The 18,769-nt window shown below is 34.6% G+C and overlaps 1 protein-coding gene across 1 annotated transcript in view; it reads left to right on the forward strand.

Annotated features, from left to right (window-relative positions):
* The first annotated feature begins 1,460 nt into the window (after positions 1-1,460).
* LOC143344630 (uncharacterized) overlaps positions 1,461-18,769 on the forward strand; it is a 93,619-nt gene continuing 76,310 nt past the window's right edge. Inside the window, exon 1 of the mRNA XM_076770864.1 lies at positions 1,461-1,826. Within this exon, the coding sequence (XP_076626979.1) occupies positions 1,743-1,826 (84 nt within the window). The 5' untranslated portion in view covers positions 1,461-1,742. The remainder of the gene's footprint in view (positions 1,827-18,769) is intronic.

Here is an 18,769-nt window from a genome sequence, read left to right on the forward strand (position 1 = left end):
TCTATTTCAGAGAAAAGTTTCATTCAAATATATTCACTATTATAAGAATTATGGTCGTTCGAAAATTGGACGATTTTTATGGGGTTTTTCTCATTTTGACAGGTCAAGGATCAACTTTTCGAATATTTTTGCGATTTGTACATATTCTCCATCAAAGTACGCGTAGTTTGCTTTTTTAAACATTAAAGTCATCCAATCCGTTCAGAAGTTATGACGTTTTAAAGATTCGCATGAAAATTCGGGCAGACATTTCTGGCCAGAAATTGTATTTTCGGTAAGGAATTTTTTTCTCGAAAGTGAGTAGGATTTCGAGGGTATGTCTAATGACCAAGAATGATTGTAATTCACTCCCGCAATCAAAAATAATTTTTCCAGAACGATTTGAAATTTTTTTTTGTCAGTCACCTAATTAGATTTTCGATAAGGAATTTTTTTCTTGAAAGTGCGTAGAATTTCGAGGGTATGTGTAATGACCAAAAATTATTGTACTTGACCTCCGCAACCGAAAATAATTTTTTTAGAACGATTTGGAAAATTTTTGTTTCGTCGAAAAATTTCAGCACCTACTCGATTTTTTTTTTCGAAAGTGGGTAGGATTTCGGGGGTATGTGTATTCACCAAAAATGATTCTAATTGACCCTCGCAACCGGAAATAATTTTTTTAGAACGATTTGAAAAATTTTTTTTTCGCCGAAATATTTCAGCGCCTATTCAATTTTTTTTCTCGAAAGTGGATAGGATTTCGGAGATATGAGTATTCACCAAAAATGATTGCAATTGACTCCCGCAATTGAAAATAAGTTTTCCAGAAGGATTTGAAATTTTTTAATTTAATTGTTAATAATTTTTTAACAAAGCCTCAGTCAAGAAATTGATATTCTTGATTTTCGTCTTATTTTGGCCTCTAGAATCCTTCATTAAAATTTTTCCCACGGGTGGCCGAACACCCTCTATATGTTAACATACAATTATGAGCAATGTCATATTATTATATAACTAAAATTAAATAAAAATACTGTTTCGCAATGGTCTTATTTTATAGGACAAATAATGGTCAATTGGCTGTATGAAGCTATCAAAATATACTTAACCTTACTTTTTTGTTGCAACTTTCCGACAAGTTTAAACAAAAATAACGAATTTCCGCAAATAATGAAATGCATATTAATAATGTACTGAATTAGACGAATCGAATGACATATAACTCACCCCGATCGGTGAACGGTCCGTTTGCTAGGAATATATCAAATTTAGCGAATAAAGATTAATCTAATTCGACTAGTTTGTTCTCCATGATTAAGTAATTATGAGCTTGCAAAAAAGACCAGTTCGAGTTTGTTGCAAATAGGTTAAAAATGCCTGGTTTTCATAGGAGATCGCGAAGGGTTGCTCGTTCAACGATGTTCAAAGAGAAGGGGAGAGGGAAGGGGAAGCCTAGTGGGAGATTCGCGAGTGCCACCGGCTCAGTATCGTTCGACCAGTGGTCAAGTGTGTTTCGCTGATCGTAGAGTCGAATGTGCGTTCAGTCACCGATTACTCAAACATCAAAACATCGTGCGAACTATATTAACACGTGTAACGAGCGAACATCGCTCAAGGACAAAGTGTAAAAACGTAAACGCGATAACTCTGCAACGACCGTTTCGTCGATCATCCTTTTTCCACGGTTCTTACGCGATGTGCGTGGTTTCTCGGCGTTCCGATATTCGATGCAAACGTGAACAGTGAAACATCGTGCCCGCATGATCGTGTCAACCATACTTTCGAGCGTGACGGGTTTCCATCGGCGATACTCCAATGACGCCGGGCGGAGTGCCGAGCTTACGGTGAGTAGACGCGGTTTTTTTTAAATTCCTCGCATCGACGTTCGTCGCCTGGCACAGCAAATCGCGCGGCCAACTTCACGACGCAGCGTGTTGACAGGTGGTTCGTCTCGAACGCTACGCTCCGTGAATTTTCATTCTCGCGTATTTCCATAAGCTTGGGAATCGTATCGAGGATGATGCACACGCTACGCATCGATACGAAGCTCTAAGCACGATACGATCGTTCGATCGCTCGACGAAAACGTTTTATCCGTCGATTATATATTTGTGCGGTTTACGAAATTTTACAAAAACGACGCGAGCGTTGAGCAGAGGTCACGCTACACGTGGCGCGGGAGGGAGCCAGATCATCGTGTTAGCCTTTTATTAACACGTTTACTGCACTGGCATTTTTTGTGGACTCTGATGTTTGACGACACGAGTCGGTTGCACTGTCTGCACCGAACTTTCGTATTTAATGGTACGAGGCAAATGGAAACGTTGACTTTTCGGTTACACTCCGGTAAAGTTCGGTGAAAATAAAAGAAAAATTACCAGGGTATCTTAGCATGTAACGAAGTTTAATGAAGTGTGACGCGCACGGAACGAAATACGATGCGAAGCATATATTGCAGTGAACGTGTTAAAAGAGAAACAGATTCGAAATATATGTGGTACAGATCTAATCCGGTCTGAACTCGAATCACGTAGAATTTTTAAAGTTGAATATCGTTAATTTTATAAACCCGCTTGGTACAAGTGACATTAGGAAAATAACAGGTATTTGAATTATCGAGAACGGCATTGAATTATCGAATACTTCTGTTTGCCATGTTATAATTTAAACCTGGACAAGGGAAATTTTATAACTGTACAGACTTCGTTCTCAGACGTTGTGAGATAACATTAAAAAAAAAAATCAAAACCACCGTAATAATTGGTCGTGAGATTAGAAATTTTAGTCGAAATTAGATGGAACTGTTCGGTACGCGAGTTTCGCACGTCAATGATATATATTTCGAGCGTGGACGGTCCATTGTCGTCGACAGTGACAATAGGGAACAAAGTAAACGGACTCGTTCACCGGGACCGTTATTCATTGTTATGCGCCGTGACGTGGACCACGGGTGTGTTTAGCCTCGTTAAGAACAATTAAAAGTAACCAACGGACCGAGTATTGCTTAATTGCCGCCCGCGAACATTCTCTTTAAGAATAGCAAGACTTCCATTTACGAGAATCAAAAGTTCACATGCAGATGAGTGTCCAATAAAAAAAAAGATACGTATAATTACACTCTGGCATAAAACATTACAAATTCAGCTTTTTGTATGCATATACAGGGTGGTCGGCCAACTTTGGGAAAAATTTTAGTGGGAGATTCTAGAGGCCAACATAAGACAAAAATCAAGAATATTAATTTGTTGATGGAGGCTTCGTTAAAAAGTTATCAACAATTAAATTCAAAAATTTCAAATCGTTCTGGAAAAATTTGTTTCGGCTGCAAGGGTTAATTACAATCATTTTTGGTGAATACATATACCCCCGAAATCCTACCCACTTTCGAAAAAAAAATCGAGTAGGTGCTGAAATTTATCGACGAAACAAAAATTTTCCAAATCGTTCTAAAAAAATAATTTCGGTTGCGGAGGTCAAGTACAATAATTTTTGGTCATTACACATACCCTCGAAATTCTACGCACTTTCAAGAAAAAAATTCCTTACCGAAAATCTAATTAGGTGACTGACAAAAAAAAATTTCAAATCGTTCTGGAAAAATTATTTCCGATTGTGGGAGTGAATTACAATAATTCTTGGTCATTAGACATACCCTCGAAATCCTACTCACTTTCGAGAAAAAAATTCCTTATCGAAAATCTAATTAGGTGACTGACAAAAAAAAATTTCAAATCGTTCTGGAAACATTATTTTTGATTGCGGGAGTGAATTACAATCATTCTTGGTCATTAGACATACCCTCGAAATCCTACCCACTTTCGAGAAAAAAATTCGAGGTGTGAAATTTTTCGGCGAAAAAAAAGACTTTCGAATCGTCTTGGAAAAATTATTTTTAGTTGCACGGGTCAATAGCAAGAATTTTTGGGCAACAGACATACCCCCGAAATCCTATTCAGTTTCGAGAAAAAAATTCTTTACCGAAAATACAATTTCTGGCCAGAAATGTCTGCCCGAATTTTCATGCGAATCTTTAAAACGTCATAACTTCTGAACGGATTGGACGATTTTAATGTTTAAAAAAGTAAACTACGCGTACTTTGATGGAGAATATGTAAAAATCACAAAAATATTCGAAAAGTTGGTCCTTGACCCCGCAAAATGAGAAAAACCCCATAAAAATGGTCCAATTTTCAAACAGCCATAACTTCTACAATTGTGAATATATTTCAATGAAACTTTTTTCTGCAGTAGAGCTCATGGGTACCTACAAAAAAGTATTAGACAACTTTTCTGTAGGGCATCAAATAAAAATACTAAAAATGAAAAAGGAATTTTCAAGAAAAATCGACAAGGGTAGGTGCCTAAATTTTTCGTTGAAAAAAAAAATTTTTATTTAATTCTGAAAAAATTATTTTCGGTTACTAGGGTCAATTACAATCATTTTTCGTGAATAGACATACCCCTGAAATCTTGCGCATTTTTGAGAAAAAAATTCAGTACGGGTGGAACTTTAAAGTTAATAACTTTTTAACGAAGCCTCCATCAACAAATTGCAATTCTTGATTTTCGTCTTATTTTGGCCTCTAGAATCCCCCATTAAAATTTTTCCCATGGGTCTCTGAACACTCTGTATTTTCAGTAATGATTTTCTTTTTTCGAAAATGGTTAGGATTTCAGGGGTATGTCTATTGACCAAAAGTGATTGTAAATTGAAATTGTAATTGAATTTTAGAAACGTGACCGGTGAATCGCCGTCATCATCAATTCTACACCCGGTTATTAACCGGCTATGGGATCGGTTAGGATCATCGTACACGCCGCATCGATTGGGCCGATTAAACGCGTTCGTTCGTATTAGGTGATAGATCTCGATACTGTTTGCGAGTCCCGAGACTGCTTTTACAGTCACTTACGTTGAAAATCGTACATGTTGTATCATAAGAAGTACTGACTCGGTATAGTTATGAGATAAGGAATTTGGTCGAGAATGAATTCGTAATCTATAGCTTAATGCTTGGTCATTTCTCATACGAAGAATAAAGAATTACATATTATTCTTTATTGATGAAAAAAAACAATAACAACATTATGCGTCAAATCATTGTCACATTTAAAATCGAATATAAATATACATATACAGCATACTTACCGGATGTTCGGTCACCTCTGGGAAATATTTTAACTGAAGATTCTAGAAGCCAAAATAAGACAAAAATCAAGAATACCAATTTGTTGACGGAGGCTTTGTTAAAAAATTAGTAACGTTTAAAGTTTCGCTCGTACTGAATTTTTTTCTAGAAAGTGGATAGGATTTCGGGGGAGGTCTATTGACCAAAAATGATTGTAATTGACCCGTGCAATCGTAAATAATTTTTTTAGAACGATTTGAAATTTCTTTTTTTCGACGAAAAATTTCAATATCCCCCTGTCGATTTTACTTAATAATTTGTTTTTCATTTCTAATAAATTTGGTTGACGCTGTAGGAAAATGTTGTCTAATACTTTTTTGTAGGTACTCATAGACTCCGCTTCACAAAAAAATTTCAATGAGATACCTTTACTCTGGTAGGTGTTATGGCCGTTTAAAAATTTGACCAATTTTGGGGGGTTTTTCTCATTTTACGATGTCAAAGAACAACTTTTTCAATATTGTTAGAATTTCTACATATTCTCCACTAAAATACGCGTTGTTTGCATTTTGAAAAATTAAAATCCTGCAATCCGTTCCGGAGTTATGACATTTTAAAGATTCACATGAAATTTCGGAGAAGCATATCTGGCCAGGAATTATATTTTCGGTAAAGAATTTTTTTCCCGAAAATGCGTAGGATTTCGAGGCATGTGTGATAACCAAAAATGATTGTAATTGATCCTTGCAACCGAAAAGAATTTTTTCAGAATGATTTGAAATGTTTTAATTTAATTTTGCAATAACTTTTTAACGAAACCTCAGTCAAGAAATTGACATTCTTGTTTTTCGTCTTATTTTGGCCTCTAGAGTCTGCCATTAAAATTTTTCCCAGGAGTGGCGAAACACCCTGTATGTATTTTCAAACTGCCCTTGTTGATATACAGGGGGTTCGGTCACCCTTGGGAAAAATTTTAGTGGGAGATTCTAGAGGCCAATATAAGACGAAAATCAAGAATATCAATTTGTTGATTGAGGCTCCGCTAAAAAGTTATTAATATAAATTAAAAAATTTTAAATTGTTTTAAACAGATTGTTTTCGATTGCAGGGGTCAATTACAATAATTTTTGGTGAATAAACATATCCTCGAAATCCTAACCATTTTCGAAAAAAAAAATCATTACTGAAAATATATTGTTTGACCATAACTGTCTGTTACCCTGAAAACTAAAAAGTTTCAGATCATTCTGAAAAAATTATTTTCGGTTGTGGGAGTCAATTTCAATCATTTTTGATGACTACGCATACTCCCAAAATCCTTCGTACTTTCAAGAAAAAAATTCTTTACCGAAAATATACTGTGTGGAAATGTTTTTATAATTTTTTAACGAAGTCTCAATCAACAAATTAGTATCCTTGATTTTCGTCTTATTTTGGCCTCTAGAATCTCCTATTAAAATGTTTCCCAGGGGATGACTGAACACTCTGTATATGAATGAAATGAAATGAACCCTCCCTAATCTATCTATTTTTATTTAAAGAAATACAATTATTGACAAGATATAGAGGGGAAAAATGATAGCACACTTAACGAAAAATTTTAAGGGGTAAGACCACTGTAAAAACCTGAAATAAAGTGTTTTCTTGCAATTTTTTGTTTTGGATGGATGGAAAAGTAAGTGTTAGAAAAGAAAAATATTTATTCAAAAATAGTGTAAATTGACGACGCTGGAGCCATCCTCGCGAAGCGTGTTTTGAATTTAAGGCGCTCCGCGGCACGCAGTGTAACTGTCTGTGTATCTGGAAAAAACAAAAAATTTTCTCAATCTACATGAATATAGCTACAGAAATACGTAGGGGATTTTTGAAACATTAATTTTTGTGTGATTGGCGAACATTTGAAGTAGAAAGTTCAATTTTGTACAAAAAATGGGGCAATCATTTGTCAATAATGTTAAAATTAACTTATCGAAGATCCCCTACGTATTTCTCTATACTCATGTAAATTAAGAGAAAATTTTTGGTTTTTTATCCTTCCACACTCTTGGGAGGACTTCTGTTGAATTCGATGGGTCTTCAGTGACCCAGAACAATTTTGATACGAAAATTGTCCGAAGCAATATTTTACGACTGTGGACTAATGCTTCAATTGAGCCCATTTTCCACGCATCAAATACATTACGAATTGATTGCGACAATTAACAGTCTCGTTAGGGTCTCTGCAGTTTCCTTTGTCGGACGCCATTTTGCGAGTAAATACTCCGCCCTTCGGTTCAGTTTTGCTATTCTGTGTAAGCAACGGGTTCGCCTAATGACGCGCGAACTGGATTTTAGCCGGATTTTCGAAAAATTTGTAACTTTCCCACGGAACTGGCAGAAATTCTTCTTTTATTCTTCTTTTATTCTCGCCGCGGTACTTCTTTACCGTTTCTCTCCCGCGAGGATTCAGACGATTCTGTAACGAGGACGTGTTATGCAAATTCGCGGATATTGTAGCCGCCACCACAGAATGCAACAATTCGAAACTTCTATCGACAAAAGAAAAGAAAGACAACCAGTCTTGTCGTTTTACTACAAAAATTGCGTTTGCTGGCAATGTTTCTTTTTAAAGAATAACCAACGGCTTTGTGTGAACAGATACAGTCACTCACATTGAAAATCGTACAGGTTGTATCGTAAGAAGTACTGACTCGGTATAATTATGGGATAAGGATCTTGATCGAGAATAAATTAGTAATCTATAGCTTAATGCTTGGTCATTTCTTATACGAAGAGTAAAGAATTAAATATTATTCTTTATTGATGAAAAGAAACAATAATAACATTATACGTTAAATCATCGTCACATTCAAAATCGTACTCCGTAATAATTTCGCGTTTGTGTGAACCAATGCCACACAATGTTCTGCACTTCATTTGTTTCTCTATTCATTGGCTTCAGTCGAATATTATTCTATGTATAAGTTCAAGACGGTTCTTCGACTAACAAGGAACCTTCGCGAACGGTCCAGCTTCGATTTTGATGAAACTTCGTACACTTATAAAGCAGCCAAAAATAATCGACACGTGTTTTTTTTAGCTGCGGTAACTCGAGTTTAAGGGGTGAAACCACCCCTTGAAGTTTTGGCTTGAGACGGCTATCTCGAAAACGAAAAAACATACGAAAAAATTGTTAATGGGCGAGGTTAGTGGTTTCTTATGTACAATAACAAGGTGTTCAAAAATTTAACAAAATACAATTTGTTTATAACAAAAAAAAATTTATTAACATAATTTTTCATTCTATTGAAATTTTCATAATGACAAAAAATGACGAGCATTTTATTCCAAATCCATTGGTATGTAATATTTTAAAATTGCCTCCTACAGTTTTGCTGATTTTGATGATTTACATCTTGCGCGCACGTTCACTATGGTAGCAGCCGTTCTAACTTTGATTTTAATGAAGCATTGTAGGCTTGCACTAAATTATACAGTAACAAGTAACAAGTAACAATAACAGTAACAAGTTTCTTAACAGCAATGAAAAGATTAATTGTATTTATTGCCCACCTATGACATCGTGGCAAAGGTGGAGCGATTTATAAATTATAAATACATACAGTGTGTGTAGCAATTACTCTATGTAGTTTCGATAAAAGTGGTACTCGTCGAAAAAATGTTTGAAACATAAAGATTTCTTACACCATGCGCATTTAATTATTGCACGTCACTACAAATATGGCATCTTGGTTCATTTTTAACAAAATAGCAGTACTCAACAGGATTCTGGAATGCATTTAGTTTTTCATCTATACAGGGTATTCGGTCACCCCTGGGAAAAATTTTAATGGGTGATTCTGGAAGCCAAAATAATAAGGACATCAAGAATACTAATTTGTTGATGGAGGCTTTGTTAAAAAGTTAACAAAATTAAATTAAAAAATTTCAAATCATTCTGAAAAAATTATTTTTCTGTTGCGGGGCTCAATTACAATCATTTTTGGTGGATACACATACCCCTGAAATCCTACCCACTTTCGAGAAAAAAATTCGAGTAGGTACTGAAATTTTTAGATGAAATTAAAAAATTTCAAATCATACTAAAAAAATTATATGTAGTTACAGGGGTCAATTACAAGCATTTTTGGTGAATAGACATACCCCGAAATCCTACGCACTTTCAAGAAAAAAATTAAGATATTGCTAAAATGTTAAATAAAAGTGCTTGTACTATACAATATACAGAGTGTTCGACCACCCCTGGGAAAAATTTTAATGGGAGATTCTAGAAGCCAAAATAACACGAAAATCAAGAATATCAATTTCTTGACTGAAACTTCGTTAAAAAGTTATTAACAAAATTAAATTAAAAAATTTCTAATCATTCTGAAAAAATTATTTTTGGTTGCGGAGATCAATTACAATCATTCTTGGTGAATATACATAACCCCAAAATCCTACTCACTTTCGAGAAAAAAATTCAGGTAGGTGCTTTTTTTTCGGCGGAATTACAAAATTTCAGATCGTTTTGAAAAAATTATTCTTGGCTGCATGGGTCAATTACAATTACTTTAGGTGAATATATATACCCCTGAAATCCTACCCACTTTCGAGAAAAAAATTCAAGTGCAGTTACCAAAAAGAGTATCCATACACCGCAATACATTCAGTTTAAACAATAATAACTCTGATTATAGAAGGCTACTTAGCTATGAAAGGCACATATGCAGTTGGGAAATTAATTCAGCTTTCAGATAGTATGAATTTGATTATGATTTAAATAAAAATACAACAGACAAATCTCAAATACCGAATGAAGTAAGAAAATCAGCGAGAAAAAAGTATTCATACGTGATATCTATTGGCGAAATATACCAATAAAACTCAAAATGTTGGGAGAATCTCGTCTTTCTTATATTTCTGTTTCTTTTGTTTCATAGCATTTCGTCAATTGTTAGCGTGGTTTGTTAAAGAATCATAGTTTGTATCATAATGAGTGCTAAAAATAAGGAAACTACAATAGAGGAAATAAAAATTGTAATTGAATTATGGAAAAGTGGGAAATCACTTCACGAGATTGGTGAAATGGTAAAAAGAAGTTACGCTAATGTACAATATAAATAAGTACAAAAGTACAGGATTAATTGAAAATATGCGTCGTTCCAGGAGACCGAATGAGTTAACTGAAAGGGATGAAAGATTTATTACAAAGAAAATAAAAGAAAATCCATTTTAAAGTGCACCTAAAATCGCATTAGAATTAGAAGCAAGAACTGGTAACAAGTACAAAAACGATATCAAACAAACTTAAAGAATCAGGGTATTTCGCACGAGTAGCGATGGAAAAACCTTACGTCAATAAGGTGAATAGAGAAAAAAGACTTAATTTCGCAAAAATTTACATAAATAAATCGTTAGATTTTTGGAAGCAAGTTATTTTCTCAGAAGAGAGCAAGTTTAATACTTGGGGTTCAGATGGACGAAAATTAGTGTACAGAAAAAAGGGAGAATCTTTAAGGCCCAAAAATATTAGACCTACAGTCAAACATAGTGGAAGTAGCCTTATGGTATGAGGCTGTATGGCCGCAAATGGCCTGGGAAACTGCATCTCATTGATGGAATAGTAGATCAATATAAATATTTAGATATTTTAAAATCAAATTCGAAAGACAGCGCACGGAAATTAGGTCTTTCTGATCATTATTATTTTCAGCAAGATAACGCTCCTATCCACAAGACTCATTTAATTAGAGAATGGCTTTTATACAATACGCCTCACGTTCTGGAAACTCCTCCGCAATCACCGGATATAAATCCAATTGAGCATATATGGTAAGAATTGAAACATCCTTTGCAAAAATATAAAATTACAAATAAAAATGATTTAAAAAATGCTTTGCAAGAGGAATGGCAAAAAATGGAGGGAAATGTAACAAGTAATTTAATTTAATCTATGCCCAGACGATTACAAGCGATTATTGATAATAATGGATATCCTACAAAATATTAATTACTATAAATATGACTGATTTACAAACAAACAACATTCTGTATGAATACTTTTTTCTCGCTAATTTTCTTACTTTATTCGGCGTTTGAGATTTGTCTGTTGTATTTTAATTAAGTTACAATAAAATTCATACTATCTGAAAGCTGAGTTAATTCCCTAACTGTATATGTGCCTTTCATAGTTAATTAGCCTTCTATAATCAAAGTTTTTATTGTTTAAACTGAACGTGTTGCGGTGTATGGACACTTTCTTCGGTAACTGTAGGCGCCTAAATTTTTTAACGAAAAAAAAATTTTTCAAATTGTCAGATTGCTCTTAGATTGGGATATGAATACATGATACTACCACTAACACATGCACAGAATAATAATAGTTATATTTGTCGGAGAAACAGATTCATTGGCCATTTCTCTAGGGCGACTTGTACATATTAGATCCTCTCGGGCGACCAAGCCTCTGTCTCGTCACTCTATGCATTTCTTGTTTTTCTTAACTCTTTTAACTAAATAAACTAATAACTGTTAACTATAACACAAACACTTTAACAACACGAAAGAATGTACAACGACAACCGATGAGTCCTTTGCAGGGATTCTTTTTCTAATTTTTCCCGCACGTCCTTTCAGTCTGGAAACCCTTTTAATTCTGTTCGTTTCTTTTTCGAATTCTTTTTTCAAAAGTTCCGGTAACCAGACAACCAATTCGACTACCTTCAAAGGCCACATCCAAACGTCAACGCCAACCAGACGCACGTTTGCGTTTCCGGTGACATTCTTTGCATCGATTACATTTAAATATCGATTAGAGCCAACATAACTTTATTTACACAACGTGAAATAACATTCAATTTGAGAACAAAAACTTTCTAATGGATTCCGACATATTTACAGGTATAATCGTATAATAACACAAGAACATAAGACCCCGCGTGAACGCGATTTCGCATGGACGCGACTCTACTCGCACATCGGACACGATGCAAGACAAACGACAATCGACACGCTGCGTTATGTCGTTGTCTTAACTATGCCGTCATCGATATGTACCTATTCACTGCCACAAATCATTCTAAAAAAATTATTTTTGTTTACGAGACTCAATTACAATCATTTTTTATGAATAGACACACTCTTGAAATCTTACGCATTTTGGAGAAAAAAATTCGAGAAGGTGCCTAAATTTTTCGGCGAAAAAAAATTTTTTCAAATCGTTCTGGAAAAATTATTGGTAATTATTGAGATTAGGTTCCTCCTCACCGATTTTGATGAAATTTAAATATGTTGTAGAACTCAGCATTTTGAACAACTTTTTCCTATACATATAATTGCCGCTCGGCCTTAGTTTTCGAGATATTTTTGAAAAAATGTCGGAACTAATTGTTGGAGGACAACGAATCTAAATGAATGAATGTTTTGTGTGTGTGTGATGAAGGAACGCGGAGTGACGTCAAAATTTATCGATCTGTGATATTGCGTTTTTGTTTTCTCATTTCCAGTTCGTTTCATTTGTACCATACACAAATTACGTGTTTATTAAACTTTATATATTACTGCTTATGTTATAATCCACTGTTGTTATATTATTAGTAAATAAAGTTCAATACTAATACATTAAATTCTGTCTGTTCGTGTCCATCCGTGTTACCTCTTACGTATTGGTATGCGATCGCCGTTTTTCTACTGTTTTGCAGGCAGCAGCACATCGACGGACACCGATACATATACACATACAGGGTGTTCGGCCACCCCTGGGAAAAATTTTAATGGGGGATTGTAGAGGCCAAAATAAGACGAAAATCAAGAATAGCAATTTGTTGATGGAGGCTTCGTTAAAAAGTTATTAACTTTAAAGTTCCACCCGTACTGAATTTTTTTCTCAAAAATGCGCAAGATTACGGGGGTATGTCTATTCACAAAAAATGATTGTAATTGACCCTAGTAACCGAAAATAATTTTTTCAGAATTAAATAAAAATTTTTTTTTTCAACGAAAAATTTAGGCACCTACCCTTGTCGATTTTTCTTGAAAATTCCTTTTTCATTTTTAGTATTTTTATTTGACGCCCTACAGAAAAGTTGTCTAATACTTTTTTGTAGGTACCCATGAGCTCTACTTCAGAAAAAAGTTTCATTGAAATATATTTACAATTGTGGGAGTTATGGCTGTTTGAAAATTGGACCATTTTTATGGGGTTTTTCTCATTTTTCGAGGTCAAGGATCAACTTTCAGAATATTTTTGCGATTTGTACATATTCTCCATCAAAATACGCGTAGTTTGCTTTTTTAAACATTAAAATCGTCCAATCCGTTCAGAAGTTATGACGTTTTAAAGATTCGCATGAAAATTCGGGCAGACATTTCTGGCCAGAAATTGTATTTTCGGTAAAGAATTTTTTTCTCGAAACTGAATAGGATTTCGGGGGTATGTCTGTTGCCCAAAAATTCTTGCTATTGACCCCTGCAACTAAAAATAATTTTTCCAAAACGATTCGAAAGTCTTTTTTTTCGCCGAGAAATTTCAGCACCTATCCGATTTTTTTTCTCGAAAGTGGATAGGATATCGAAGACATGTGTATTCACCAAAAATGATTGTAATTGACCCTCGCAACCGAAAATAATTTTTCCAGAACGATTTGAAATTTTTTAATTTAATTATTAATAACTTTTTAACGAAGCCTCCATGAACAAATTGGTATTCTTGATTTTCGTCTTATTTTGGCCTCTAGAATTCTCTATTAAAATTTTTCCCAGGGGTGGCCAAACACCCTGTATATAACCGGTGGGCTTAAAAATAAAATTTAACTAATTTTAGTGATTTTAAATCTAAGTTTATGTCTGATCGCCTAACAGCGACCAGAATATTATCTTAGACTCTAATTTAACCTAATTCATTGATTATGAATATTATATTAGATTAGGTTAGGTTAGACTATATTTCATTTCCGGCTGCCGTGAGGCAGCCGGCACACGCGTGTCAAAATAAAAAATCGTAAAATTAAAATTGTAGTAGTAGCAGCAGTTTTTCGAAAATATCTCGAAAACTAAGGCCGAGCGGCGGTTATACATATGTATAGGAGAATGATGTTCAAAATGTTGAGTTCTACAACATATCTAAATTTCATCAAATTTAGTTACAGGGGTATTATTTAGTTACAGGGGTAAATTACAAGTATTTTTGGTCATTACACATACCCCTGAAATCTTGCACATTTTCGAGAAAAAAATCCGAGAATGTGTGAAATTTTTCGACGGAGAAAAAAAATTCCAAATTGTTTTTGGAAAAATTATTTGTGGTTGCGGGGGTCAATTACAATCATTTTTGGTGAATAGACATACCTCTGAAATCTTGTGCATTTTTGAGAAAAAAATTCAGTACGGGCGAAACTTTAAACGTTACTAATTTTTTAACAAAGCCTCCGTCAACAAATTGGTATTCTTGATTTTTGTCTTATTTTGGCTTCTAGAATCCTGAATTAAAATTTTTCCCAGAGGTGACCGAACACCCTGTAAATATGCTGTATATGTATGTATATTTATATACGATTTTGAATATGACTATTGGATATAGGTGGTGGAATAAAAAAAAACAATTATAGAAGGAATAACTTTTAACTTAGCTTTTATTTGAAACACTAGGAAGGCACGTCTTAACGCTTTGAAAGGAACATACAGAATGAATAGGTCAGTGACAAAAAATTCGTCCCGTACCCTGAGACCCAATAGGTCCTATACTTTGTCTAAACAAGCTAAGCTAGGGACACAGTTGCACCCTCTTGACTTGTATTTCGAGATGCTAAACGCAACATGCGCGTCAATGGTTTTTGTCTCATAAAGAAAACTTTCTCTTTTAGAAGAGGAAAACCAACAGTGACGATGATTTGACGCATAATGTTGTTATTGTTTTTTTTCATCAATAAAGAATAATGTGTAATTCTTTATTCTTCGTATGAGAAATGACCAAGCATTAAGCTATAGATTACTAATTTATTCTCGACCAAATTCTTTATCCCATAACTATACCGAGTCAGTACTTCTTACGATACAACGTGTACGATTTTCAATGTAAGTGACTGTAAAGGCAGCCTCGGGACTCACAAACAGTATCGAGATCTATCACCTAATACGAACGAACGCGTTTAATCGGGCCCAATCGATGCGGCGTGTACGATGATCCTAACCGATCCCATAGCCGGTTAATAACCGGGTGTAGAATTGGCGATGACGGCGATTAACCGGTCACGTTTCTAAAAAAAAGTAAACTTCTCATCTCTAAATGGTATTTCCTGATAAATCGGCACTGCAGACTCGCTCCAAGGGCGGGGGAGGGCATGGGTTATCTCGTTCACAATATGATGTTCGCGAAATACTTGGATGTATACATATATTCACAGCACTCTAGTTGAACCGGAAAAACTGCTGCTCGAATTATGGTTACACGGCCGAACAAGTCACGTTTTTCAAGCAAAATACATCCATCGTATTACGATATTATCGTGGACTCATTTAGACTTTGGTATAAGCTTTCCTGAGATCATCAAAAATTGATGGAAAAAAAATGATATTTATCATGGTCGTTTAAAAAATCGTATTTCACTCCTATGGTATGCAAGGTATTTCCATTTTCCTGCATTAAAAATTTTTCAAATCGTCCAATCGAGAAGTTAATCATCATAATTTCCTTTGCCTGGGTGGAAGGCTATTTTATCGTTTCGTAAATAATTTTCTTTGTTCTGTTTGTTCCCAGGCGCCTTACCAGTGTCTGGTAAATATATCATAACCCGGATACCTAGTATCGAAAATTCTTGAGAATCGTGGCGCACGATGGTTTGTATTAACCGGTCACGATTCTTAATCTTACCTTAGCCTCTTTAGCAGGAAAGTAAGCTGCTCTTGGGGCACACATTCGTGAGCAAAACGCGACTATTGCAACCGTTAAACACTCGAAGAGCAACTTTGTAGTCGGAGGAAGCAATGGAATCGCGAACGTATCTTCCAGATTTGATCTTGCCCAACGTTGTAATAAAGTAAGCTTACTTTTTCGAAGCTTTGATAGCAATTTGCTGAAGATAATTATGCAAATCACCATGTAAAACGTATATTTATGTATAGAGTACTGCTTGCAAGTGTATAATGAGTGCCAAGTTTCATACACGTTAGTCTTTAACGAAATTTTATTCCAAGAGCTAATGCAGAAGTAGATAGAGGTGGACTGAATTTCATTAGAGGAACAGGAACTGTCTCATAAGACCTGGAGATGATGCAAAAGTTGGTAGGATTTATCTAAATTTAATTTGGAGAACAGAAGTTGATAGAAGCTGATAGAAGATGGTAGAGTTTGGTTCAAGGAACAAGGACTGACTTAGATGTTGATAGATGTTATTTGAATTTCATAGAATATCATGTATGTCGTTTTAGAAGTTGATAGAAGTCTGAATTTGACTCAAGGAACAGCAATTGATTTTCAAGTTATTTTTTGCCATAAAGTAAAGATTACCTTGTTACATTTCATACAATTAATACCACCGACCAGAAAAGATGTTGAGGAATTCGTATCCAGGAGTACAAATGCGCATAGCATAGCGAAGTTGCGCTTCTCTCCTGTTCCCTGAATTTGCACCGTAAACCAGGTGCATATCAGTCATTTCAGTCCACGTGTAACGATGCATTGTGAAAATTCTTGTTCAAATACTGCGGTGCGCCGAACCATACCTAACAACGCCTAACAAGTAATGGGTGAAGTTTTGTCCACCGTGCTCAGTGAACATTAGTAATTCAATAGAAAATTTTTATCGTTTTCCTCAGTAACGCTACAGCGTGCTTTCTGCCAGTTTACATAACCATGCGCTGTGAAATATAAATATTGGAAGCAATCAGGAAGGAACATAAATAGGAATCTTTGTAAAATAATATATTATTGTATATTACAGTCCAAGGATTTAAAAATTATTATAATTTTTTATGAGCTTGTATGTTAAGAATAACTGAAATCGATAAGGTACACTCCGGGACAAAAAGATAGCATACCTTACATTTTCCCATATTTTGTGTTAAAAACTGATTAAGATAGATATTTTCTTTTACTGATAACTCAGAGCATGTCTGTGTATACAATTTACGAAATATCGTCCACAACATACACTTCGATAGGATTCTAACACAACAAATGTAAATATTACTGTTCGCAAGCGGGATAAAATGATAGCACATGTAGTAAATCTACGCTTTTCAGTTACACTGAAGCTCGCGAATTGCGAACATCAACCTCGGAACATAGTTAATAAAGTGATATTATTTCGTGTTGTATATTTGTTCAAAAGAGGCGAAATATTATCAAAAATGGGTCGTGGAAAGAGATTGAACGCGTGTAAAATGGACACTATAATAAAATTGAAAGAAGAACAATAGTCAGTGACAAAAATAGCAAAAATTATGAATAGAAGTCGAAAAGTAATAATGAATATCTTGAAAAATCCGGAAAACTATGGTAAAAAGAAGAGTTCTGGACTTCCGCAAAGTCTAAATGCCCGGGAACGACGTGCAATACTAAGAGCAGCATCAAATTCTAAGATGACTGCAAGACAAATTGCTCAAAGTGTTGGTGTAGACACTAATATAAAGCATGTGAGACGTGTTTTACAAAAATGCAAATACATAACACGAAGAAAATTGAAGAAAAAGTCTTGATTAACTGTGCAACATAAGATGAATCGATTACACTTAGCGGAAAAGAATATTCGTATGCGAAAGAAATGGCGAAGAATAATATTTACAGATGAAAAGAGGTTCAACTTAGATGGACCTGATGGTCTGGGTTACTATTTTCATGATATGCAAAAAGAGGAATAGTTTTTGAGTCGTCGGCAAATGGGAGGTGGTGATGTGATTATTTGGTGCGGTATCGGGTACTATGGTAAAATGGAAATCATAATAAGAAAAATGAATAGCAAAATGTATTGGGAAATGATTAAGGAACAAATAAACACGTACACCACCAGAAGTGCTGGAGAGAAGATTATTTTTTAACAGGATAATATCGCAGTACACCACTGCAAAAGTAGTAAAAGAGTACTTTCCTCGAGAAAAAATTCACGTTTTGGATTGGCTAGCAAGGTCACCCGACCTTAACATTATTGAAAATTGTTGGGGAAATCTTGCCCGAGCTGTATATGAAAATGACAGACAATTTGGAAATATTACCGAATTACAAAAACGTATTCAAGATGAGTGGAAGCAATTAAAGCAAAAAACTATTAAAAAACTCTATAAATCTTTGTCAAAGAGAATGATGGCTATTATTAAATGTAAAGGAGAAGCCACAAGATATTAAGCAATACATATCATTCGTTGATTTATTGTTACACATAATTTTAAGTTAAATGTGCTATCATTTTGTCCCACTATATTTCCTTAAAAGTTCTTTTTTTTTAAATAAAATTATATAGACTGGTGAAATTCAATTCAATTTCATTTGTGTATGTTTATAGAGGTATTTTGCAAGAATGTATAAAAACAAAACCTTGGTTGTAATGTTAAATAAATAAAAATTACGTTAATTTTAAAGTGTGCTATCTTTTTGTCCCGGAGTGTAGTACGCGATCTACGTACGAAATAAACAGACGCGTGACATCTATTGTCCAAATATATTTACCATGTAAGTTTGTATGTGT

Source organism: Colletes latitarsis, chromosome 8 (genome assembly GCF_051014445.1).
Source record: "Colletes latitarsis isolate SP2378_abdomen chromosome 8, iyColLati1, whole genome shotgun sequence".
NCBI lineage: Eukaryota > Metazoa > Arthropoda > Insecta > Hymenoptera > Colletidae > Colletes > Colletes latitarsis.